The sequence below is a fragment of the Schistocerca gregaria genome, chromosome 6 (assembly GCF_023897955.1).
Source record: "Schistocerca gregaria isolate iqSchGreg1 chromosome 6, iqSchGreg1.2, whole genome shotgun sequence".
Lineage (NCBI taxonomy): Eukaryota > Metazoa > Arthropoda > Insecta > Orthoptera > Acrididae > Schistocerca > Schistocerca gregaria.
In genome coordinates this window covers 77478755-77501278 of record NC_064925.1, presented here as the reverse complement: position 1 = coordinate 77501278, position 22524 = coordinate 77478755, and the positions used below count along the sequence as shown (strand labels likewise).

At 42.8% G+C, this 22524-nt stretch overlaps 1 protein-coding gene across 1 annotated transcript in view; it reads left to right on the top strand.

The window, feature by feature from the left end:
- Positions 1 to 22524, top strand: part of LOC126278231 (serine/threonine-protein phosphatase 6 regulatory ankyrin repeat subunit A) — a 944107-nt gene that overhangs the window by 649867 nt on the left and 271716 nt on the right. Inside the window, exons 10-11 of the mRNA XM_049978210.1 lie at positions 6744 to 6952; positions 17199 to 17456. Coding sequence (XP_049834167.1) covers positions 6744 to 6952; positions 17199 to 17456 — 467 coding nt within the window. The remainder of the gene's footprint in view (positions 1 to 6743; positions 6953 to 17198; positions 17457 to 22524) is intronic.

Below are 22524 nucleotides of genomic sequence, written 5' to 3'. Positions count from 1 at the left end.
AGAAAACATTTAACTCCGTGTCTCATCTCACATTGTGTTCCGTTTTTCGGAACTCTTCGAGAATTCTGAAAAGTACGTGATCCAGGCGAGGACTATCTTGACCGTCATTCGTCGCTAAGTATTTTAGTACAGTGGAGTCTTGATGAATCCAGACCTGAGTTGTCTGGATTGTCAATCGCGAGCAAATATCTTTGAACTCTAGTCCGTGCGTGCTCGCTCGGACATGTCACGCTGGCACTACCCTCCCCCCTCTCCCCCTCCCCCTCCCTGTATATGTATGTTATGTTAACCGGGGACCTAGAAACGACGGAAAGGCTCCGTCCCAGCCGCAGCCGCAGTGGTCCACAACCCCACGACGACTACCGCAGCCCACTTCACCCCTCCGCCGCCCCACACCGAACCCAGGGTTATTGTGCGGTTCGGCCCACGGTGGACCCCCCAGGGAACGTCTCACCCCAGACGAGTGTAACCGCTATGCTTACGTGGTAGAGTAATGGCGGTCTACGCGTACGTGGAGAACTTGTTTGCGCAGCAATCGCCGACATGGTGTAGCTGAGGCGGAATAAGGGGAACTAGCCCGCATTTGCCGAGGCAGATGGGAAACCGCCTAAAAACCATCCACAGACTTGCCGGCTCACCGGACCTCGGCACAAACCCTCAGGGCGGATTCGTGCCGTTCAGAGAAGATTCACGAAGGGGGAATTTTGAGTAAAACTTACACATTTCTCTTGTTGCCACGTTAAAACTAGCTTCTTTTGCCAAAACTCAGCGGAATTTACACACCTCACTAACATGTTTTGTAGACGCATTTGTGAGAGAATTCTGGAACAGTGGTTTATTAAGTGAAGAATTGAGGAAAAGTAAGGTCGGTAGCTTATGAAAAAGCGCATCTGCTGTACAAAATAAGTGTAATGACTTTGTTTATATTGTTCCAAAACCCACAGCATGGAGTCAGAAGTGTATGCTCAGATCATGTTTCGCCACATTTTGTGAAAGTACATGTGAGGTGAACCAGTGAGCGAAAATCTTGTGACAGAAATGCACATAACCTCTACCCACGAAACAGTTCTTCACTAATACACAATAATTTTCTTCATGGCTAGTTCGCAAATGACATGCTGTCGAACAGGCGACAAAAAAGGGCACAAAAACCGATATATAATAATGCAGTTCATTTAGAGATGTAATTTTAAGGTGAGCGTCTAAATGAAAAAAAGCAAAATGTACATATTGTAATCCTTAGGCCTACAACAGATAAATTATTGGTTAAAAATAAATTATTATAAATTTAATATTGTACTTTACAGAAGTAGAAATTTGACCCATAGAAGATGACACACAGGTGTCGAAACATGTCTTGGTTAATTTAAAAATAAGGCCGAATTTCAAAACAACCCAATTTTTCAATAGCAAACACTGACAATCATCAGGAGGTACTTCAAACCGTAGTAAAATATAACAGATTCTGAAATTTTCTAGATTTTTTTCGTTTGTTTTTGACAAACTTGCAGGAGGAGGATTTGTCATCACGTGACGTGTCGCCCGTTTTGAATACAGAAACGTACTACCACACTTGACTTGCTACCAACAATCAGCTTTATAAGTTGTTTTCATCACCACAATAGTTTTTGTGACGTTTGGTGACCGCAGGGAAGAAAAATTCACAGCCACATATTGAACGTTTATTCATTCATTCATTCATTCATTCATTCATTCATTGCTCGTATATGCAGGGCTGTTAGAAATACTCTGGAAAGCTTTTAAGAGTGTTAGCATGGTACATGATAGGCTGTGCTGAGAAATAATTGTTGAGAAAAAATCGGTATTTGCGACGTTTCCGAGTTAATTAGCATCAAGTTAGCGAGTCAGGCCGCTGCAACCTTAGATTCGAGCGGCATGCCAGAGATGGTGTTGCCAAACGTGTTCTTCGTTTGGTTTCCTAAAACCGAACAAGTGAACGAGACAAATATTGGACACGCGTAGGTAGTAAGAATCGAACCCGAGCCAAAGCCGGACCAGTCTCTAGCGCCATTGTCTACGCTATGAAAACATGTTACCTCCCAACAGAAAAATAATTATATTCACATTTAGTGTTACTTTCCAACAGAAAAATCTCGTTTAAGTTCCGAAGAGAAAACTTTCTTTCCAATAATAAAATTTCAAGTTTTAATGTCACCTTCCATTAAAGACTGACTGCATATCGAGATTAATGAGTTTTGACGTCATGAGCGCTGCGTCGTGGGCCTGTGAAATCATCCTGAATAAACTGAAAAATTCTTACCTCACAATGATGTCGCCTGGTAACGCTATCCGTATATCTGCTGTTATAAGAAATTTTTTGCACAGCCCAGTGCAATGCCGGCCACTAGACTTTCATTTGTAGGAAAACAACTGATTTTCTTTTGCTGAATTAGGGTATGCAGATGATCTAAACATCATTAGCGATAGGAAGGAATCTGTAACAGCAAATGCGAATGCGTTAATCAAGGCTAGTGAAGATGTAGCTCTAAGGATAAGAGAAGACAAAACTAAATACCTGATTACTACTACACTGCAAACAGCAGTAGATCAGGAAATCTTAAGAGTTGGAGACATGCAGTTTGAAAAAGTGAACACATTTAAGTATCTAGGCGTGGACATCACTTCGAGAAATGAGATTGAATCCGAACTGAAGAAGATATTACGGGCGGGAAATGCCTGCTACTTCTCACTACACAGATTACTTTCATCACGGATATTGTCAGGAATTTAAAGATTAGAATATACAAAACCATTATTCTACCAGTTTTGTTTATGGGTGTGAGACTTGGTCTCGCACTGTGCAAAATGAAAAGCCGTATCGAGTATTTGAAAACAAAATTTTGAGGAAAATATTCGGAGCAAAAAGGAACGACATTAGCGGAGAGTGGCGAAAACTGCATAACGAAGAGGTTCACAAACTCTATTCAAGCCCTGACATAATCAGTATTATTAAATCACGTAGGCTGCGATGGGCGGGTCACGTAGCTGGAATGGATGAGGGCAGGGCAGCGCGCAGAGTACTGGTAGGGCACCTAGAAGGAAAACGTCCTGTGGGGAGACCGAGGCGTAGATGGGAGGACAATGTGAAGGCTGGTTTGAGGAGCCTAGGTGAATGGAAGGAAATAGCCCAGGACAGAGACAAATGGCGAAAATACGTTGCTGTGGTAATGGACCCCTCGAGTCCGGTATGACCAGTGAGTGAATGAGTGAGTGAGTGAGTGAATCAACATGAGTATGCACAGGAAAAATACGTAAAATCTTTAAACTCAGATAAATGACTAGCAAAATTTTCTTCGGAACAAAAGTTATTATTGAAACATTTCTGCAAGGAATTGCATGGGACTTAAACATTACAATTGTGGTTAAATCAGTTGTGCCAGTTAACATAGGTGCGCAGCAATAAAGATGAGTTTTTTTATTTGCTTATACAACAACGCTTAGGCAGTGCCATCAGTGCACCACCGGCCCAACACAAGTCAATCGCTGGACTGCCCTGTCCGAACTCCATAACTTAATTGCTCTGTGAGAGCTACAGAACACGACTGCTCTCTGCGAGCTACAAAACTCGACTTCCTACCAACACTGCTCTGACTATAGAGTAAATATCTCTGGAGTGAGCATTCAAATTCGCAGAACAAATTTTGTGTTGTCAACATACATTGCCGGCCTGGTCACGTGTTCTCGGGACGTCGTGTGTATATTTCGAATGTCACTACATCCCTAGTACAGACGGATTCTTTTCGTACGTGTAGTGGATTATTTATATATTTTGCGCAGACATTTTAACAGTATCCATTTGATACCGGGTATAAACCAGTACGTAACTTTTAAGTGATATTGCATTCTGCTTCTTTGCGATAGGTGTCACAGTTCAGATGCACTCGATTTTTGGTAGTTTTCGGTATGATACAGCACTTTATAGTATTACAGAGCCTGACGTACATTTTTGCAGTGATAGTCTTGCAAAACGACTTGACAGTACGCTAGTACTTTTGCAAGTGTCCGAAAAACACGGATTTTGCCACACATCAGCGATTATATCCGTGCTAAGTCGTCCTTTTTTTCTGCTATTTCTGCGCATTCATTTTCTTACTTTTGCGACCTAAAGCACAATTTTTCTTACTGGTGACACTTTGAAGTTTTTATTTAACGCATTTTACGTACTTTCCCCCAGTTTATTAAATAAATAGTAGACTGATTAAGAAGGGGGAAAAAAGGCGATCGGAGAATAAATGTACTCTAAAGCAAATACAGTTGGTCATGTAATAGTCAACCCATACAACACCATTACGGGAAGTGGAAAGTGACACAAATGAAAGAGTTTGGGGACATGTTTAATAGTATTTGACGCCTCTTAATCAAATGGCGAAGAAAATAAATTGAAGGCAAAATACACCAAAGAAGATGAATGTGTACTTTAATTAGCTACACTATTGTGTTCTTTATTTGATTTGTGTAGAAAATGTATTTAAACTGATGCAGAAATTGTTAGTAGATGCTGTGGAAAATTAAAAATAGTTATTGTAGCATCTATCGATCAGCGGCACAAGTCCAAATTTTTCTCTTTCTAAACATTCCTCTTCAAAGTGTTTTGTACTTTGGAGTATTTTGTGGGGACAAAATTACTCCTCCATATTTTCTGGAGCCACATCGTTACTCGTTGTTCATCCTTCAGGAAACTAAAATATAAATCACACATAATCGTTCTACATGTCATAGACACACTTAACATGGTCTCCTACTATAACTTTATAGTATACAAAAAAGTTTGGACACACACATTATACGAAGACAATTACAGACTCCCACTCTATTGAACTTATCTGTCCTCCGTCTTTCAAATCTATATACATAATCGACAAGTCACTGATAAATGCTTGGAGGATTGTATTTGCTGAAACAACTAACCATTCACTTTCCTGTTCCACTGCCAAATTTACAAGAGGAAGCGATGGTTTGTAAGCTTTTGTACGAGCTGTAATATCCATTATATAGTCACAAAATTGTATAAAAATAGGTCTACAGAATCAAACCTTAATTATTATGCGTCTCGAAATTTTTAAACATAGAACCCCATGAAAAGTTACTATCCCTCGTTTCACATATTTTTCATTGCATCCGTAGCAACAACAGTAATTCACCATCGCTATTACACTATCAACAAACGGTGAATACACAGCAAAAACTCTTGACATTATAAACTTAAAACTTTGCAGAGGACTTAAAACTTTGCGGAGAGCACACACGCACAGCGAAGTCCCGAAAACACGTGACAATACTGGTTTAATGTTGACAATATGCGCAGAGCGCAATGATCACTCCAGAGATATTTACTCTATGGCTCTGACCATACAGTAAATATCTCTGAAGTGAGCATTCACATGCGCAGAACAGATTTTGTGTTATCAACATACATTGCCGACCTGGTCACGTGATCACGGGACGTCGTGTGTTTGTCCGAATAGTGCCCTGTATATTTAGAATGTCACTACATCCCTAGTACAGACGGATTCTTTTCGAACTTGTCGTGGATTATTTATGTATGTTACGCAGACATTTTAACAGTATCCATTTGATACCAGAAATAAACCAGCTACGTAACCTTTAAGGGCAAGTGATATTACATCCTGCTTCTTTGCGATAGGTGTCACAGTTCAGATGCACTCGATTTTTGGTAGTTTTTGGTATGATACGGCACTTTATAGTATTACAGAGCCTGACGTACATTTTTGCTGTGATAGTCTTGCAAAACGACTTGACAATACGCTAGCACTTTTTCAAATGTTTTCGAAAAACACCGAATTTGCCACACATTAGCGATTATATCCCTGCTAATTCGTCCTTTTTTCTGCTATTTTTGCGTATTTATTTTCTCGTTTTGCGACCTAAAGCACAATTGATCTTACTGGTGACACTCTGAAGTATTTATTTAACGCATTTTACATACTTGCTCCCAGTTTATTAAATAAAGAGTAGATTGAGTAATCTATATACATAATCGACAAGTCACTGATAAATGCATGGAGAATAGTATTTGTTGAAACAACTAACCATTCCCTTTCCTGTTCCACTAGCAAATTTACGAGAGGAAGCGATTGTTTGTAAGTTTTTGTACGAGCCGTAATATCTATTATATAGTAAAAAAATCGTAGAAAAATATGTCTACAGAATGAAGCTTAATTATAATGCGTCTCGAAATTTTTAAACATACACAGTGTCTCTTACTCATCTGATGACTATAATTAGAGCTACATGGCATGTACCCATGATAAGTTACTATCCCTCCATTCACATACTTTTCTTTGCATCCGTAGCAACAACAGTAATTCACCACCGCTATTACATTATCAACAAATGGTGAAACACAACAAAAACTCTTGATATTATAAACTTCAAACGCTGCAGAAAGCACACACGCACAGCGAAGTCCCGAAAACATGTGACAGTCCTGGTTTAATATTGACAACATGCGCAGAACACAATGCTCACTCCAGAGATATTTACTCCATGCTCTGCCCTGCGATTCTATTGTAGCAAAGATATTCCATATCGCAGGCAGCGCGTGAGCAATCCATCGAAATTACATCTGCTCAAGGGCGCTAGCGAATAGTAATTAACCCCTTACAAACAAGTGACACAAATTGTACCTGGCGCCTCTGTGCACCGGTCACGTTACTCTTAAAGAGTTCAGATACCTGTACCTGCGGCCGCTGCTGTTGCAGGAGGCAAGCTGCGAGAGACGCCGCTGCACATCGCGGCGCGCGTGCGCGAGGGCGACCGGTGCGCGCTTATGCTGCTCAAGTCGGGCGCCAACTGCAACCTGACGACGGACGACGGGCGCACGCCCGTGCACGTGGCCGCCAAGCACGGCAACCTGGCCACGCTCACGCTGCTGCTCAACGACGGCGGCGACGCCCTCTTCAAGTCCAAGGTCAGGCCGCGGCCGCGTCGCCAAACTCGGACGAACGCACTGACGACAATGCGCGGGATATACGTTCACCGCGCTATCTCTGACTTTCGTCCATGTGACTGTACAGTTCATTGTGAATCTTGGCCTCTTCGACAGTTCTCCGGCAGTTGTCTTGACCCAGCAACACTCTAGCTTTCCATCAGATACAATCCATTTTCTGTAGGTCCCCTGTGACTCCATCTACACTACTGGCCATTAAAATTGCTACACCACGAAGACAAAGTGCTACAGACGCGAAATTTAACCGACAGGAAGAAGATGCTGTGATATACAAATGATTAGCTTTTCAGAGCAATCGCACAAGGTTGGCGACACCTACAACGTGCTGACATGAGGAAAGTTTCCAACCGATATCTCATACACAAACAGCAGCTGACCGGCGTTGCCTGGTGAAACGTTGTCCTATTCCTGTCTGTGATGCAGCGGTGAGGGTAACCGCACCCATGGTCTCCCAGCTGATAGTCCATGCTGCTGAAAATGTCGTCGAACTGATCGCGCAGATGGTTGTTGTCTTGCAAACGTTCCCATCCGATAGAGGTACTCAAGGTACCCTCCGCCACACACCGTCAGGTGGCTTGCGGAGTATGGATGTAGATGTAGATGTATATATAGATGTAGATGTTATGATGCCTCGTCTAAGGAGGAGAAATGCATACCATCACGTTTCCGACTTTGATAAAGGTCGGATTATAGCCTATCGCGATTGCGGTTTATCGTATCGCGACATTGCCGCTCGCGTTGGCCGAGATACAATGACTTTTAGCAGAATAAGGAATCGGTGGGTTCAGGAGGGTAATACGGAACACCGTACTGGATCCCAACGGCCTCGTATCACTAGCAGTCGAGATGACAGGCATCTTATCTGCATGGCTGTAACGGATCGTGCAGCCACGTCTCGATCCTTGAGTCAAGAGATGGAGACGTTTGCAAGACAACAACCATCTGCACGATCAGTTCGACGACGTTTGCAGCAGTATGGACTATCAGCTCGGAGACCATGGCTGCGGTTACCCTTGACGCTGCATCGCACGCAGGAGCGCCTGGCATGGTGTACTCAACGACGGTCCCGGGTGTACGAATGGCAAAACGTAATTTTTTCGGATGAATCCAGGTTCTGTTTACAGCATCATGATGGCCACATCCGTGTTTGGCGACATCGCGGTGAACGGACATTGGAAGCGTGTATTCGTCATCACCATACTGGCGTATCACCCGGCGTGGTGGTATGGGATGCCATTGGCTACGTCTCGGTCACCTCTTGTTCCCACTGACGGCACTTTGAACAGAGGACGTTACATTTCAGATGTGTTACAACCCGTGGCTCTACCCTTCATTCGATCCCTGCGAAACCCTACATTTCAGCTGGATAATGCACGACCGCATGTTGCAGGTCCTGTACGGGCCTTTCTGGATGCAGAAAATGTTCGACTGGTGCCTTGGGCAGCATATTCTCCAGATCTCTCACCAATTTTAAAACGTCTGGTCAATGTTGGCCGAGCACCTAACTCGTCACAATACGCCAGTCACTACTGTGGTATCGTGTGATAGCTGCATGGGCAGCTGTACCTGTACACGCCATCCCAGCTCTGTTTGACTCAATTCTCAGGCGTATCAAGGCCTTTATTACGGCCAGACGTGGTTGTTCTGGCTACTGATTTCTCAGGATCTATGCACCTTAATTGCGTGAAAATTTAATCACATGTCAGTTCTAGTACAATATATTTGTTAAATGAATACCCGTTTATCATCCGTATTTCTTCTTGGTGTAGCAACTCTAATGGCCAGTAGTGTATCTGTCTCATTCTCACACCAAAAGTTCCAGATGTCTGACACTCAGATCGGTACCGGTCTAGAGAGTATCAAACAAAACTCCGATGTACTATCGCCCAGCAGGAATGACGTAAACGTCAATTAAAATTACACCAGAACTACGGAGCACAGGAAAAGCATAACTGCGAGTAACCGATACGTATAGCTTCCGTGGGAATTAATACTTCCGCATAGACCATACATAACATAGACTGAACGTGTCCCTATGTCTGCCGTGTTAACGCTTGAAACCAGCATCTAAGAGGTGTGGCTCGGCCAGAAAGCACAGTTCCTATTGTAACTAACTGTAATACTATTGTTACACATGCAGTAGTGCACCTAACCTAGTTTCCCCGAAATTCCTGACAATAAATCAGTGGTTATCGTTTTTACATGTGGTCAATTTGAAATGTATTGACAGTTCTTCGAACAGGCGACAGAATGTCTGTTCTTTACTGAATACTTGTTGTTTTTTTTTTCTTTTTGCACTGTGAATTCTTGTAGTTCGCTGCTTGCACAGAAGTGGAAGACAAACTAACAATTTCGAACGCAGCATTAGTTTTCTAACGATTCCACAACAATATTTGCGAAATGCTTTATTAAGCTTTTGTAAGAAAGGAAATTCGTTTATGTGCATAATGTCAGTTATTTACACAAAATAAGCACGTATATTTTCTGACTTTTCCTTAATCCAGTACAGGATAGGAAGCGTAACATATTACAAAACGTTGATTATACTGGTGTGGTGAGATAGATATTAACGATATCTCGTCTAAAAATCTTAGCCCTTCACGCAGTTTTACACGCAAAGACCCACATCCATATTAACTTTCAACTCGTGGAAATACTTCTGCAAGTATTTTAAAGTTATTCACTTACACGACTGAGATTTTCGTCACTGTACCTGATCTGTGGGATCCAAAACAACTATCCAGTCAGAGCAAATGTAAAGGTATTTACTTCGTCATCAGTGAACTGACATCACGCGTAGTCAGTGTTACGTGTGGTCTATGTACTTCCGCACGTGTGATGCAATTATTTCTTTATTCAACTCTTCCTATTGTTTATATCCTGTGAAACAAGTGCATTAGCCGCTTCATCACGATTGGTCTCAGTTCTGTCACGCTTGTCCCACAGAACACCACACCTGTCTTTACAAATGTACTCTATACGCTCGTTACTTTCAGCTAACAAGTCGAAAGCAGACTTCTAAAAGAAAATTTCTGCAAACCCTGAAAAGTCCTTTTACATGACAGGAAAGTGTTCTTCCATACAACACGAGTAAAGGGTTAAAACAATTTGTCATCTCTGAGGTTTGAACGTGGGACCTTTGACACAATAACCTCACGCTCTAACAACTCACCCCCACGAGATCTACAGAACTAATACACGGAGATACGCGTTTCCTGTTCTCCGTTGTTCTGATGTTACTTTTATATACCGTTTGCGATGTTATACCGGACGACAGCACGTAGCACGTACTAAATCAGAGTTTGGTTGATACTCTGTTGACATACTACGTTTGCTACTGATCTCAGTATCTGACAACTGAAGGTTTGGGTGTCAGTTAACGCTGTCCCCCAAAAATGACAGATTAAATAATATAACCAAGACACAACACGTTTCTCAGGACATTAGTATCCAGATTTGACTGTCTTTGTTAATGTACGTTAGAGAAGTAATTGTGATCAGATGGATGTTATGATCGAAATTTATTTTTTTCATTTTACCTTAATTAATTTTTTAATCTTTAAGTTGGTTAACATTATTATTGTTAATTTGTTTACATATTCAAAAGTTGTTCATGTTCATTTGCTCATTTTACTCTGTATTCTATGCGAGTGTTTCTTAAACTAAATGTTTATTTTTTGCTGTAATTTGATTTAATGATCAATAATTCTCAAATCAGCAATTGATTTTGTACTAGCACATTTAGTACCAGCAACCACAACTATACTGACTGATAATACACTCCTGGAAATTGAAATAAGAACACCGTGAATTCATTGTCCCAGGAAGGGGAAACTTTATTGACGCATTCCTGGGGTCAGATACATCACATTATCACACTGACAGAACCACAGGCACATAGACACAGGCAACAGAGCATGCACAATGTCAGCACTAGTACAGTGTATATCCACCTTTCGCAGCAATGCAGGCTGCTATTCTCCCATGGAGACGACCGTACAGATGCTGGATGTAGTCCTGTGGAACGGCTTGCCATGCCATTTCCACCTGGCGCCTCAGTTGGACCAGCGTTCGTGCTGGACGTGCAGACCGCGTGAGACGACGCTTCATCCAGTCCAAAACATGCTCAATGGGGGACAGATCCGGAGATCTTGCTGGCCAGGGTAGTTGACTTACACCTTCTAGAGCACGTTGGGTGGCACGGGATACATGCGGACGTGCATTGTCCTGTTGGAACAGCAAGTTCCCTTGCTGGTCTAGGAATGGTAGAACGATGGGTTCGATGACGGTTTGGATGTACCGTGCACTATTCAGTGTCCCCTCGACGATCACCAGAGGTGTACGGCCAGTGTAGGAGATCGCTCCCCACACCATGATGCCGGGTGTTGGCCCTGTGTGCCTCGGTCGTATGCAGTCCTGATTGTGGCGCTCACCTGCACGGCGCCAAACACGCATACGACCATCATTGGCACCAAGGCAGAAGTAACTCTCATCGCTGAAGACGACACGTCTCCATTCGTCCCTCCATTCACGCCTGTCGCGACACCACTGGAGGCGGGCTGCACGATGTTGAGGCGTGAGCGGAAGACGGCCTAACGGAGTGCGGGACCGTAGCCCAGCTTCATGGAGACGGTTGCGAATGGTCCTCGCCGATACCCCAGGAGCAACAGTGTCCCTAATTTGCTGGGAAGTGGCGGTGCGGTCCCCTACGACACTGCGTAGGATCCTCTGGTCTTGGCGTGCATCCGTGGGTCGCTGCGGTCCGGTCCCAGGTCGACGGGCACGTGCACTTTCCGCCGACCACTGGCGACAACATCGATGTACTGTGGAGACCTCACGCCCCACGTCTTGAGCAATTCGGCGGTACGTCCACCCGGCCTCCCGCATGCCCACTATACGCCCTCGCTCAAAGTCCGTCAACTGCACATACGGTTCACGTCCACGCTGTCGCGGCATGCTGCCAGTGTTAAAGACTGCGATGGAGCTCCGTATGCCACGGCAAACTGGCTGACACTGACGGCGGCGGTGCACAAATGCTGCGCAGCTAGCGCCATTCGACGGCCAACACCGCGGTTCCTGGTGTGTCCGCTGTGCCGTGCGTGTGATCATTGCTTGTACAGCCCTCTCGCAGTGTCCGGAGCAAGTATGGTGGGTCTGACACACCGGTGTCAATGTGTTCTTTTTTCCATTTCCAGGAGTGTATGTGTTTGACTCCAGATTTATTTACCTGTTTGTGTATCTCCATTATCAAAACCTCTCTTTAGAGTTAACATTTTATTGGTACATAATTATTAAACATTTCAATTCAAGCTGCAGGTTATGATTTTAAACAGGCGGACAGTAATAGATTTTTGTTTAATAGTGCATTTAATGGTGAGAATATGTAAGTGAAGCTGGATATAAATTAGTTAATTAAGAGACAACGGCTCTAAAGTTTGTACACATTACCTGTCACACTCATTAATGACTATTCTACTTAAGTTTCTTCAGAAAATAGCTCCAAATAAGTCGTAGTATATATGTGAGTAGATTCAAAATGGAACTTACTATTAAACTATTTGAACGAAATTTAAGACTGTTCTGGTCATATTAGGATACCTTTATTATTAATTAGAGTGCATTTTTTATTTTATTGTTTGGAGTAGATAAGTTTACTGTATTTGCTCTCTTAGTATATTTTTTCTGAATTTATTTTTAATGTAGTTTATTAGTAATATTAATATATTATGCAAAAATTGTTTAAGTTAATAAAGTAATTTTTATGTATTGTACTTTTTATCAGTGTTTATCAAAATTTTAGTACTTAGCACACTTATCTCATTTTATGTTGATTTACAGTTAATTAATAGTTAATGCGTCATCATTATTTTTCAGTTTATCGTAGGGATGAGACGCTAATCATTTCCTCTGATATCTAGTTTCTTATGAGAAAATTTAAGTTTCTATAGGTACTGTATTATTTATTTTTAGGTAAAAATATCAACTTATTTCTTCTTTAGGGGACAAGCTGTAGAGATGGTTGCCTATAACGTAATCAGTTTTGAATAAAATAAGAAATCTGAGACAAAACCAAGCATGTCTGAATGCAAGCTTCAGGGTGAAGAATAATATAGGCATTACCATTGTCCACAGCACGAACAGTGAATGAATGAATGGAACAAAGTGTTTCCAAACAAGACACAAAGCGTGTACCGTCAACATTTTTTCTGTTGTGTACCTATTTTCAGCGCAATACACATATAAAGATAAATGGGTGCGAGAAATTGAAATTAAATGCAAGTACTCTGCAATGTGCCACTGGAGTCCACGGGACCGTCAGACCAAAATACTCAGAAAATGTCGCTGAACAACCACTGAAATTTTGTTAGTGTGTTTCGTGTTCACCTACTATGGTGTCTTGTTTTGGAGTGAAGGTGGGTAGTAATCCCCAAGGCAACACCGCTAGTCCAATAATTTTCACGAATCTGTAAGTGCACTGCAGCTACAGGGAATAGGCAGAATAATGTGAACAGCGGTAGTAATGGGACGGTTGTGTTTGGCGGCCAACGCAGGTAAGGCACGTGTCGTGCTGGACTGTGCGTGTTCAGTACGGACTAGGCATCGGTGCAGGTTGCTGACGAGTAGTGCACACTTCGCATCTGCATTCAGAGGCCGAGGCCGACGTGCAATGAAAGACGTAACAGAGTTGCAAAGAGGGCAGATGGTGGGTGCCCGATTAGCTGGAGCATCAGTAACACAGACAGCCAACTTATTGAATGTTTGAAGAGCAACTGTTCCAACGGTCATGACAGCCTACACAGAACATGGAAAAACATCACCGTGTAAAAGTAATAGTGGGCGCAAATCAAAACTAATGACATAGATCGTCGTACACTAATACGAATTGTATCAAAACAGCACATAACTACGGCGGCTTAAGTGATTGCAGAGCTGAATAGCCATCTTCGAGGCCCCATAACTAAGTGTCCGCCGAGAATTCCATAAAGCGAATATTCACGGACGAACTGCTATACCGAAACCTTTAGTGACAACCATCGCAAAGAAACGGAAAACATGGTGTCAGGAGCAAAAATCCTTAATGGCTGATTAGTGGAAACACGTCATATGGTCCGACGAGTCAACGTGTTCGTTATTTCCAACATCGGGGTGAGCTTAAATCTCGAGAACGCCAAAAGAAGCCTACAAACCTGACTGCTTGACTCCAACAGTTAAGCATGGAGATGAAAATGTGATACTGCCGGCGGCCACATCATGGTATTGTGCTGGTCCCATCATTACTCTCAAAGGCCTTGTTGCAGCCAACGATTGTCAACACTTTAGATAATCAGGCGCACCCCATAATTCAAGTATTGCTCCCCAACAATTTTGCCATATTTCAGGACGATAATGCCACCCATTCACACAGCCAGGACAGTACAATCGTGGTATGAGGAGCCTGCAAATGAACTGCAGCGTCTTCCCTGGCAGCACAGTCCCCAAAGACTTGACCGTTATCGAAACCACGTGGGTGGTATTGGAGCACAGACTCTGGAGCAGATGTCCGCCTCCCCCGTCACTATAGGAGCTAGAAGAGGTTCTGACGAAGAGTGGCATAACATTTCACTGGAGACTATAAATCCTTGCATGCCAGTATTCCGAGATGGATCGCAGGTGTATTATGGGCACATTTAGGTCCAACCACTTGTTAATAAACCATTCCCAAATAAGTACAAGTGTTCAAATTATTTTGGCTATCCCCTGTATCTGAAGATGAAGGAAATGTTCGGAAGCAGTAATGGTAATAAATAGTATATCTTTTAAAGATGTTGTTGTTGTTATGGTCTTCAGTCCAGAGACTGGTTTGATGCAACTCTCCATGCTACTCTATCCTGTGCAAGCTTCTTCATCTCCCAGTACTTACTGCAGTCTACATCCTTCTGAATCTGCTTAGTGTATTCATCTCTTGGTCTCCCTCTACGATTTTCACCCTCCACGCTGCCCTCCAATGCTAAATTGATGTTCCCTTGATGGTTCAGAACATGTCCTACTAACCGATCCCTTCTTCTAGTCAAGGTGTGCCACAAATTTCTCTTCTCCCTAATTCTATCCATTACCTCCTCATTAGTTATGTGATCTACCTATCTAATCTTCAGCAATCTTCTGTAGCACCACATGTCGAAATCTTCTATTCTCTTCTTGTCCAAACTATTTATCGTCCACGTTTCGCTTCCATACATGGCCACACTGCATGCAAATACTTTCAGAAACGACTTCCTTACACTTAAATCTATATTCGATGTTAACAAGTTTCTCTTCTTCAGTAATGCTTCCCTTGCCATTGCCAGTCCACATTTTATATCCTCTCTACTTCGACCATCATAAGGTATTTTGCTCTCCAAATAGCAAAACTCATTTACTACTTTAAGCCTCTCATTTTCTAATCTAATTCTCTCTGCAATAACCGATTTGATTCAACTACATTCCATTATCCTCGTTTGCTTTTGTTGATGTTCGTCTTATATCCTTCTTTCAAGACGCTGTCCATTCCGTTCAGGTGCTCTTCCAGATACATTGCTGTCTCTGATAGGATTACAATGTCCTCGGCGAACCTCGAAGTTTTTGTTTTTTATTCTCAATGGATTTTAATTCCTACTCCGAATTTTTCTTTTGTTTCCTTTACTGCTTGCTCAATATACAGATTGAATAACATTGGGGCTAGGCAACAACCCTGTCTCACTCCCTTCCCAACCACTGCTTCCCTTTCGTGTCCCTCGACTCTTATAACTGCCATCTGGTTTCTGTACAAATTGTAAATAGCCTTTCGCTCCCTGTATTTTACCCCTGCCAGCTTCAGAATTTGAAAGAGAGTATTCCAGTCAACATTGTCAAAAGCTTTCTCTAAGTCTACAAATGTTAGTTTTGCCTTTCCTTAATCTAGCTTCCATGATAAGTCGTAGGGTCAGTATTGCCTCACGTGTTACCATATTTCTATGGAAACCAAACTGATCTTCCACGAGGTTGGTTTCTACCAGTTATTCCATTCGTCTGTAAAGAATTCGTGTTAGTATTTTCCAGCTGTGACTTATTAAACTGATAGTTCGGTAATTTTCACATCTGTCAACACCTGCTTTCTTTGGGATTGGAATTATTATATTATTCTTGAAGTCTGAGGGTTTTTGGCTTGTCTCATACATCTTGCTCACCAGATGGTAGAGTTTTGTCAGGACTGGCTGTCCCAAGGCTATCAGTAGTTCTAATGGAATGTTGTCCACTCCAGGAGCTTTGTTTCGACTCAGGTCTTTCAGTGCTCTGTCAAACTTTTCACGCAGTATCATATCTCCTATTTCATCTTCATGTACATTCTCTTCCATTTCCACCTTTCTGCTTTTCCTCCTTTGCTTAGAACTGGGTTTCCATCTGAGCTCTTGATGTTCATACAAGTGGTTCTCTTATCTCAAAAGGTCTCTTTAATTTTCCTGTAGGCAGTATCTATCTTACCCCTAGTGAGATAAGCCTCTACATCCTTACATTTGTCCTCTAGCCATCTCTGTTTAGCCATTTGGCACTTCCTGTCGATCTCATTTTTGAGACATTTTATTCCTTTTTGCCTGATTCATTTACTGAATTTTTATATTTTCTCATTTCATCAATTAATAAAGTCAATATATCTTCTGTTACCCAAGGATTTCTACTAGCCCTCGTCTTTTTACCTACTTGACCCTCTGCTGCCTTCACTGTTTCGTCCCTCAAAGCTAGCCATTCTTCTTCTACTTTATTTCTTTCCCCCATTCCTGTCAATTGTTCCCTAATGCTCTCGCTGAAACTCTGTACAACCTCTGGTTCTTTCAGTTTATCCAGATCCCATCTGCTTAAGTTCCCTCGTTTTTGCACTTTCTTCAGTTTTAATCTGCAGTTCATAACCAATAGATTGTGGTCAGAGTCCACATCTGCCGCTGGAAATGTCTTACAATTTACAAAAAGCTGTTGTCTTGATAACTTTACTGATGTCCAAGGCGTTGATGGTCACAACACTTTGGTGAGAGTGCCGCTCAAGAGTACTGCGGCAATCACCAATGTTTGGACCAGCCGCGCATGTCTCGGTGTACAATGTAGTAGCGCGATTTTGGATCCAGAGTTCCTGGGAGACGCCGATGCACGTGACGTGCTGCGGTTGTGACGCAGCCGCGGTGTGCCCTGTCTGTGTGTATAGCGTCCGGTGTGGTTGCAGAACGGGGAGACGCCGCTGCACCTGGCGTGCCGCGGCTGCCGCGCAGACGTGGTCCAGCACCTGCTGCAGTGGGTGAGGGAGCAGCGCGGCCCCGAGGTGGCGGCGGCCTACGTCAACTCCGTCAACGACGACGGCGCCAGCGCGCTGCACTACGCCGCGCAGGTCTCCAAGGCGGAGGTCGAGGTGCCCGACAACGACCGCCAGGTCATCCAGCTGCTGCTCGAGGGCGGCGCCGAGGTCTCGCTCTGCACCAAGTCGGTGAGTCGCGGGGCGGCTGAAAGTTACCTACAGGACCACCGCCGCATTTTTCACAGCTTCTGCCCGCGATGTATTCGTAATATGCATCAGATACTCCTCGGGGGATTGCCCAATATCTAAATATTCTCAACTTATCGTCCATATATATATATATATATATATATATATATATATATATATATATATATAGTGGTGTACATACCGTAAGACCTTCGGTACACACAGCATCAGATTATTTGGCTTGTCGCTCTAACGAAGTAGGCGAGTGTCAGCAATATGTCTCGTGGTCTTATCCTGACGTGTTTATCTTCTGCCGTTAGATCAGACGATAGAAATGTCACTTGCACGCTTAGAGTAGCAGATTGGCGGTAACCAACTTTAAACAGAACTTGATTAATTATCACACACGTTTACTAAAATAATAACAAGCATAAAAATTACTTAACTTGGTTCTGGATGCTATTTACAATTGACAATCTGCAGTTCCTTTGGTATTGGTACGTTAATCTTATTCTCACATATATCTCTGATACTTGACAAAAGTGTCTATACATTTATCTTCATGGCTAGGCATATGGTAATCTTATTAGGCGCAGACTGAAACTTGACTATAGATTGGTACAGACAAATGTAGAACTGGTACAGACTGGTACAGACAAATCCAGACAAATGCAGACTGACTAATCGGAGGTCTGTCCACTTCTTATAATACCTCGCGCGTTTATGTATCACTGCGCAAGTTTGATCTGTGAGGAGAAAAGTTTCTACGTTAGCAGCAGTCTCATTGGTTGCATTGCATATTAATACGTGGATTGGCGGAAGCAGAATTTGGTCCGTCTCTAAGGCAGCGCCATCTCGTAGTGGACGACCGCTGCGCCTGCGCTGTTGTGCTTAGCGGAGCACGCTCTACTGGGAAAGCTGTGCACTCACTGACTATGCAGAACTATATTACGAAACGTGCGTTAAGTAAGATACATACATTGGCTACCGGTACAGCCTTGGCATTTTCATAGGCAACTGTATCAACTGGATTCAAAATGTGTAAATCCATAATTATACGCTGCAGTGTTTTGCACCTGGCAGATATCAAGGAGGGGAATGTTGAGTAGCTTTCTGTTTCGTAGGTTCTTCTTCTGCAAATTTATAGGAAAAACACAGTAACTGACACCACAGTCCCTGCAACCTCTAATCCACCCAAATGTCCATAAACAGGCAGCATACAGATCAATGCCACATATGACAACAAAGAAAACATGCAACAAGAAATAAACACAGTGAAAAAAATTGCAGTTGCCAATGGTTACACTGTTTCCATGGTTGACACGATCCTAGACAAATTGAAGAAAGACCCAAGTGCAAACTGCACTACAGAAGAAACAGAGAAAAACAAATGTATATATAGTATAACATACATTGGAAGTTTAGCACAGAAGATGGCAAATATTCTCAAAAATCACTATTTAGAAATGTGGTTCCTACATATAATAAATTACAACAAAAACTAATACATAATAGAAAGTGTAATCATGATCCATACTGAGACACTCGAATATATAAGGTGACTTGCCATGAATGCCCCATAGTCTATCTAGGACAAACAGGCCGAAATTACAACAACAGGTACACAGAGCACATCAAAGCGTACACACACAATACATCAGCAACAGCATCAGCAACACATACATAATAAAGGACACCCTTTTGGAAAAATAGAGCAATACGTCAAAGTACTCCACCTACTAAATAAAAGACATAAAATGGATTTGCTAGAAGAACTGGAGATATAGTCACATTATACAAAATATGAAGATAAAATATTAAACGAAAAACTTGAAAGTGAATCAGTGAATTTCTTCAGAATTGATGGTATACTTAAATAAAAATTATAACACACAGAAAAAAGTACAATTGTAAAAATCGATATAAGTAAATTATGAGCCAAATTGTTAAGATAAATAACCTCTGTACAAAAGCATATCATAATCGGTGGAAGATCTATAATGTTATCTCTGTGGACTACTTATAAGAACATCGTTGTAACTGTTTTGCTTATGTAAGATATTTTCGATGTTTAAAGTTTACAGGAAGTTGTGTGTGATGTTTAGCGTGTGTGAGACTGCACAAATGGACCGTTAGAAAACAGTAAGTACAAATTCTTCTGAATTTCGCCACTAACTTCACCAAAAGATTCGATAATCAGCTAAAAAATTCTCGTGTTTCTTATGTATTGCAGTAAGTGTCAACCAAATGAAGCAGACTCTCACACATCGACAACATCAATAGAAACGGCATAATACACACACAAAAACGCACTTGAAAATTCCAATCATTTCCCGAAACGCGGCGTGCGAAAATTACATAAAGAAAATCGTGACTGGTAGCAGAAGATTCGTTTATAAACAAACCTATTATCCTCTACCATGAGAACTTGGAGTGAGGTTCAAAGTCAAAATATAAACGTTTCACAACCACACCTTTCCAAGACCCGAAGATGACAGCAAAGCCTGCAGAAACAGGTTGTTGTGAATAAAGAAATATTTATGCGATCTTGGCTTTAGAAAGTTTCCAAATTATGAACACGCAAATAGCTGGTGCCCGACTGAAAGACTTGCAGCCGATCACTGATACACACGACATTATTGAGCTACATTATTTCTGCGGAATTTCTGAATCTGTACTGGGTGAGTTTGCTGGATGAGGACAAATTGCAGGAAACGACCCCCGATTGAAAACGTACAAAATGGCATGCACACATGTAGCCGAAAATGCGCTCCACGGAAGGTATGCCCACTTGAAACGGCAGATAAAAGATATTTGACAGCGTTGGTTTCAGTGACTGAAAGCACACATTAAAAAACACCAGGAAAGTGGAATGTCGTGGCTGTATTAGTGGTTTAGCTCCTCACTCTAGAGGACAGTGAGATGGAGCCCGTCTCATATTTGTCACAACACCGTCCATGCCATCATAGGAATGGGAGGAAGCATCAGCCGCATGAACCGCAGATATGAGTCGCCTGTGAGGCGCTGTGGCAGGATTGCTGATCGCATGAGGCAGTCGCCAATAAGCCCGCCTACACAATGAGGCTGAACCAATGCTGGTGGTCCGCTGCCGCTACACAGTGAAGATTCGTCGTAGCTGACAGGTGAGTACTGTGAAGGTCGATGATCGTGAAGATGGCCTCATCTGTGAATAGGATGGATGACAGAAATCCCAGCACTGTGATGGCGTATGCGACGAACCAGACACAAGAAACAGGCAAGTCAGAAAGTAATAAGGTCAGCGTTTGCTGTAAGTGATACGGACAGTGGCAGATGTCTTGAGGGTTGCGTACAGACATCTGGCTGAACCCATACTGGCAGGCAAACTAAGTGGTGCTGGTAACAAGGTAGATGTCAAAGACCTTTTATATCCACCCTGAAGTGGGCGTAACTCCATTGCAACCTATTTCCGGCGATATGTCCATATGGCTTTTCTTTTTTTTGCTTCTTATCCTCAAAGGACTCATTTCTTGCAGTTTGTCACTTTCTGGCAAAATTATACTGTGTATGCTGATGGGGCCAGTAAAGACATCAACAAAAAGGTAACACATTAACAAGTTTATCTAAAATATGAACTCTTAATAATTCTGGTATACACAACTTTGTAGTGCTGTAAGTTCTTTAGTGGTGTTGAGTTACATATAATGAGAGTAATGTTTCTAATAGAAATCCATAGTCTTGAAAGCTGATACAACCAATGATAGAAATCGTTAGTATCGTCGTGCTAGATCAATGTAACTCCTTACAGCAGTCTCCCATACCAGCGTTGGTGAGTGTGCAGATACAATGAATGGGTGGAGTAGCTCTGAGTGTGGCTGCTCAAAAAGACATGCCGGCCAGTCAGAACTGCAGTACTGCAGGCAGTGAGTTCATGTGAGTTCAGCATCGCCCTGTCGTGCTCTGACACAGGATAGACGGAAGACAAGGGTTTAAGGTCAGTCTGCAATTTCCGAGCGGTGAGGAGCAAACGCAGAAAGACAAATTCCCAATGAAGGCAAGATGATGACTTGGATTAGCGCTAAGAACTGTCACAGGTCACCTAGAATAGATGCTGATTCTGAGACCCGACAGGATGCACGCAGCAGGAATTCATGGGTCTGGTTAACGCTGTTTATTTGTGATCAGACTAACTACAACACTGAAGCTGATTCTAAACATTAGAAAAAGCAAAGGAGGCAACTGGTTGTACAAAAGAAGTCAGTGTCTGAAGCCACGGGGCAAGGTGCTAACAGAATCGGCAAACACTAACAGCACGTTAAGTGCAAACGTGAGAGCAGCACACTAAATGCGAAAAACAGACATGTCGGAGCTTACCGATGTTGGCCACGAGCACATGGAATCTCTCCCCCTCTCCCCCCTGCTGTCTGACTGAGAACTCTCGCCCGCATCTCGTGGTCGTTCGGTAGCGTTCTCGCTTCCCACGCCCGGGTTCCCGGGTTCGATTCCCGGCGGGGTCAGGGATTTTCTCTGCCTCGTGATGGCTGGGTGTTGTGTGATGTCCTTAGGTTAGGTTTAAGTAGTTCTAAGTTCTAGGGGACTGATGACCATAGATGTTAAGTCCTATAGTGCTCATAGCCATTTGAACCATTTTTTGAGAACTCCCTCTGAATACAAAAACATGGGTTTTTAAAGACACGTGGCGGCGCACCATTTTTCGCTTCCTATAGTCGACCCATCAATACACGGCAATTAAGAAGCCACAGCCAATCTGGGGAGCCGTCCTGCACCTCCAGGGTGCCTCTGACCAATCACATCAAGATTCCTGCTCTATTCCTACTTGGTAGGCAGGGGTGCTTCTGGATTTTAAATTAACAAACTCCAAGACTGGTATCTACAGCGTTCAGCTGAAAGCTAAACGGCACTGCCACTCCTATTATGGCCAACAACAACGGTGGTCTGTGTCACTTGGCCCTACCCTCCACCCTCCTGCTGTAGTAGCACTGTAACCTGTGTAAACCATCTGACGTTGCAGTTCTGTGGAGCAAGTATCAAGCTTGCTGCCTCTGCTAAGACGTCTCTTTTCTTGGCC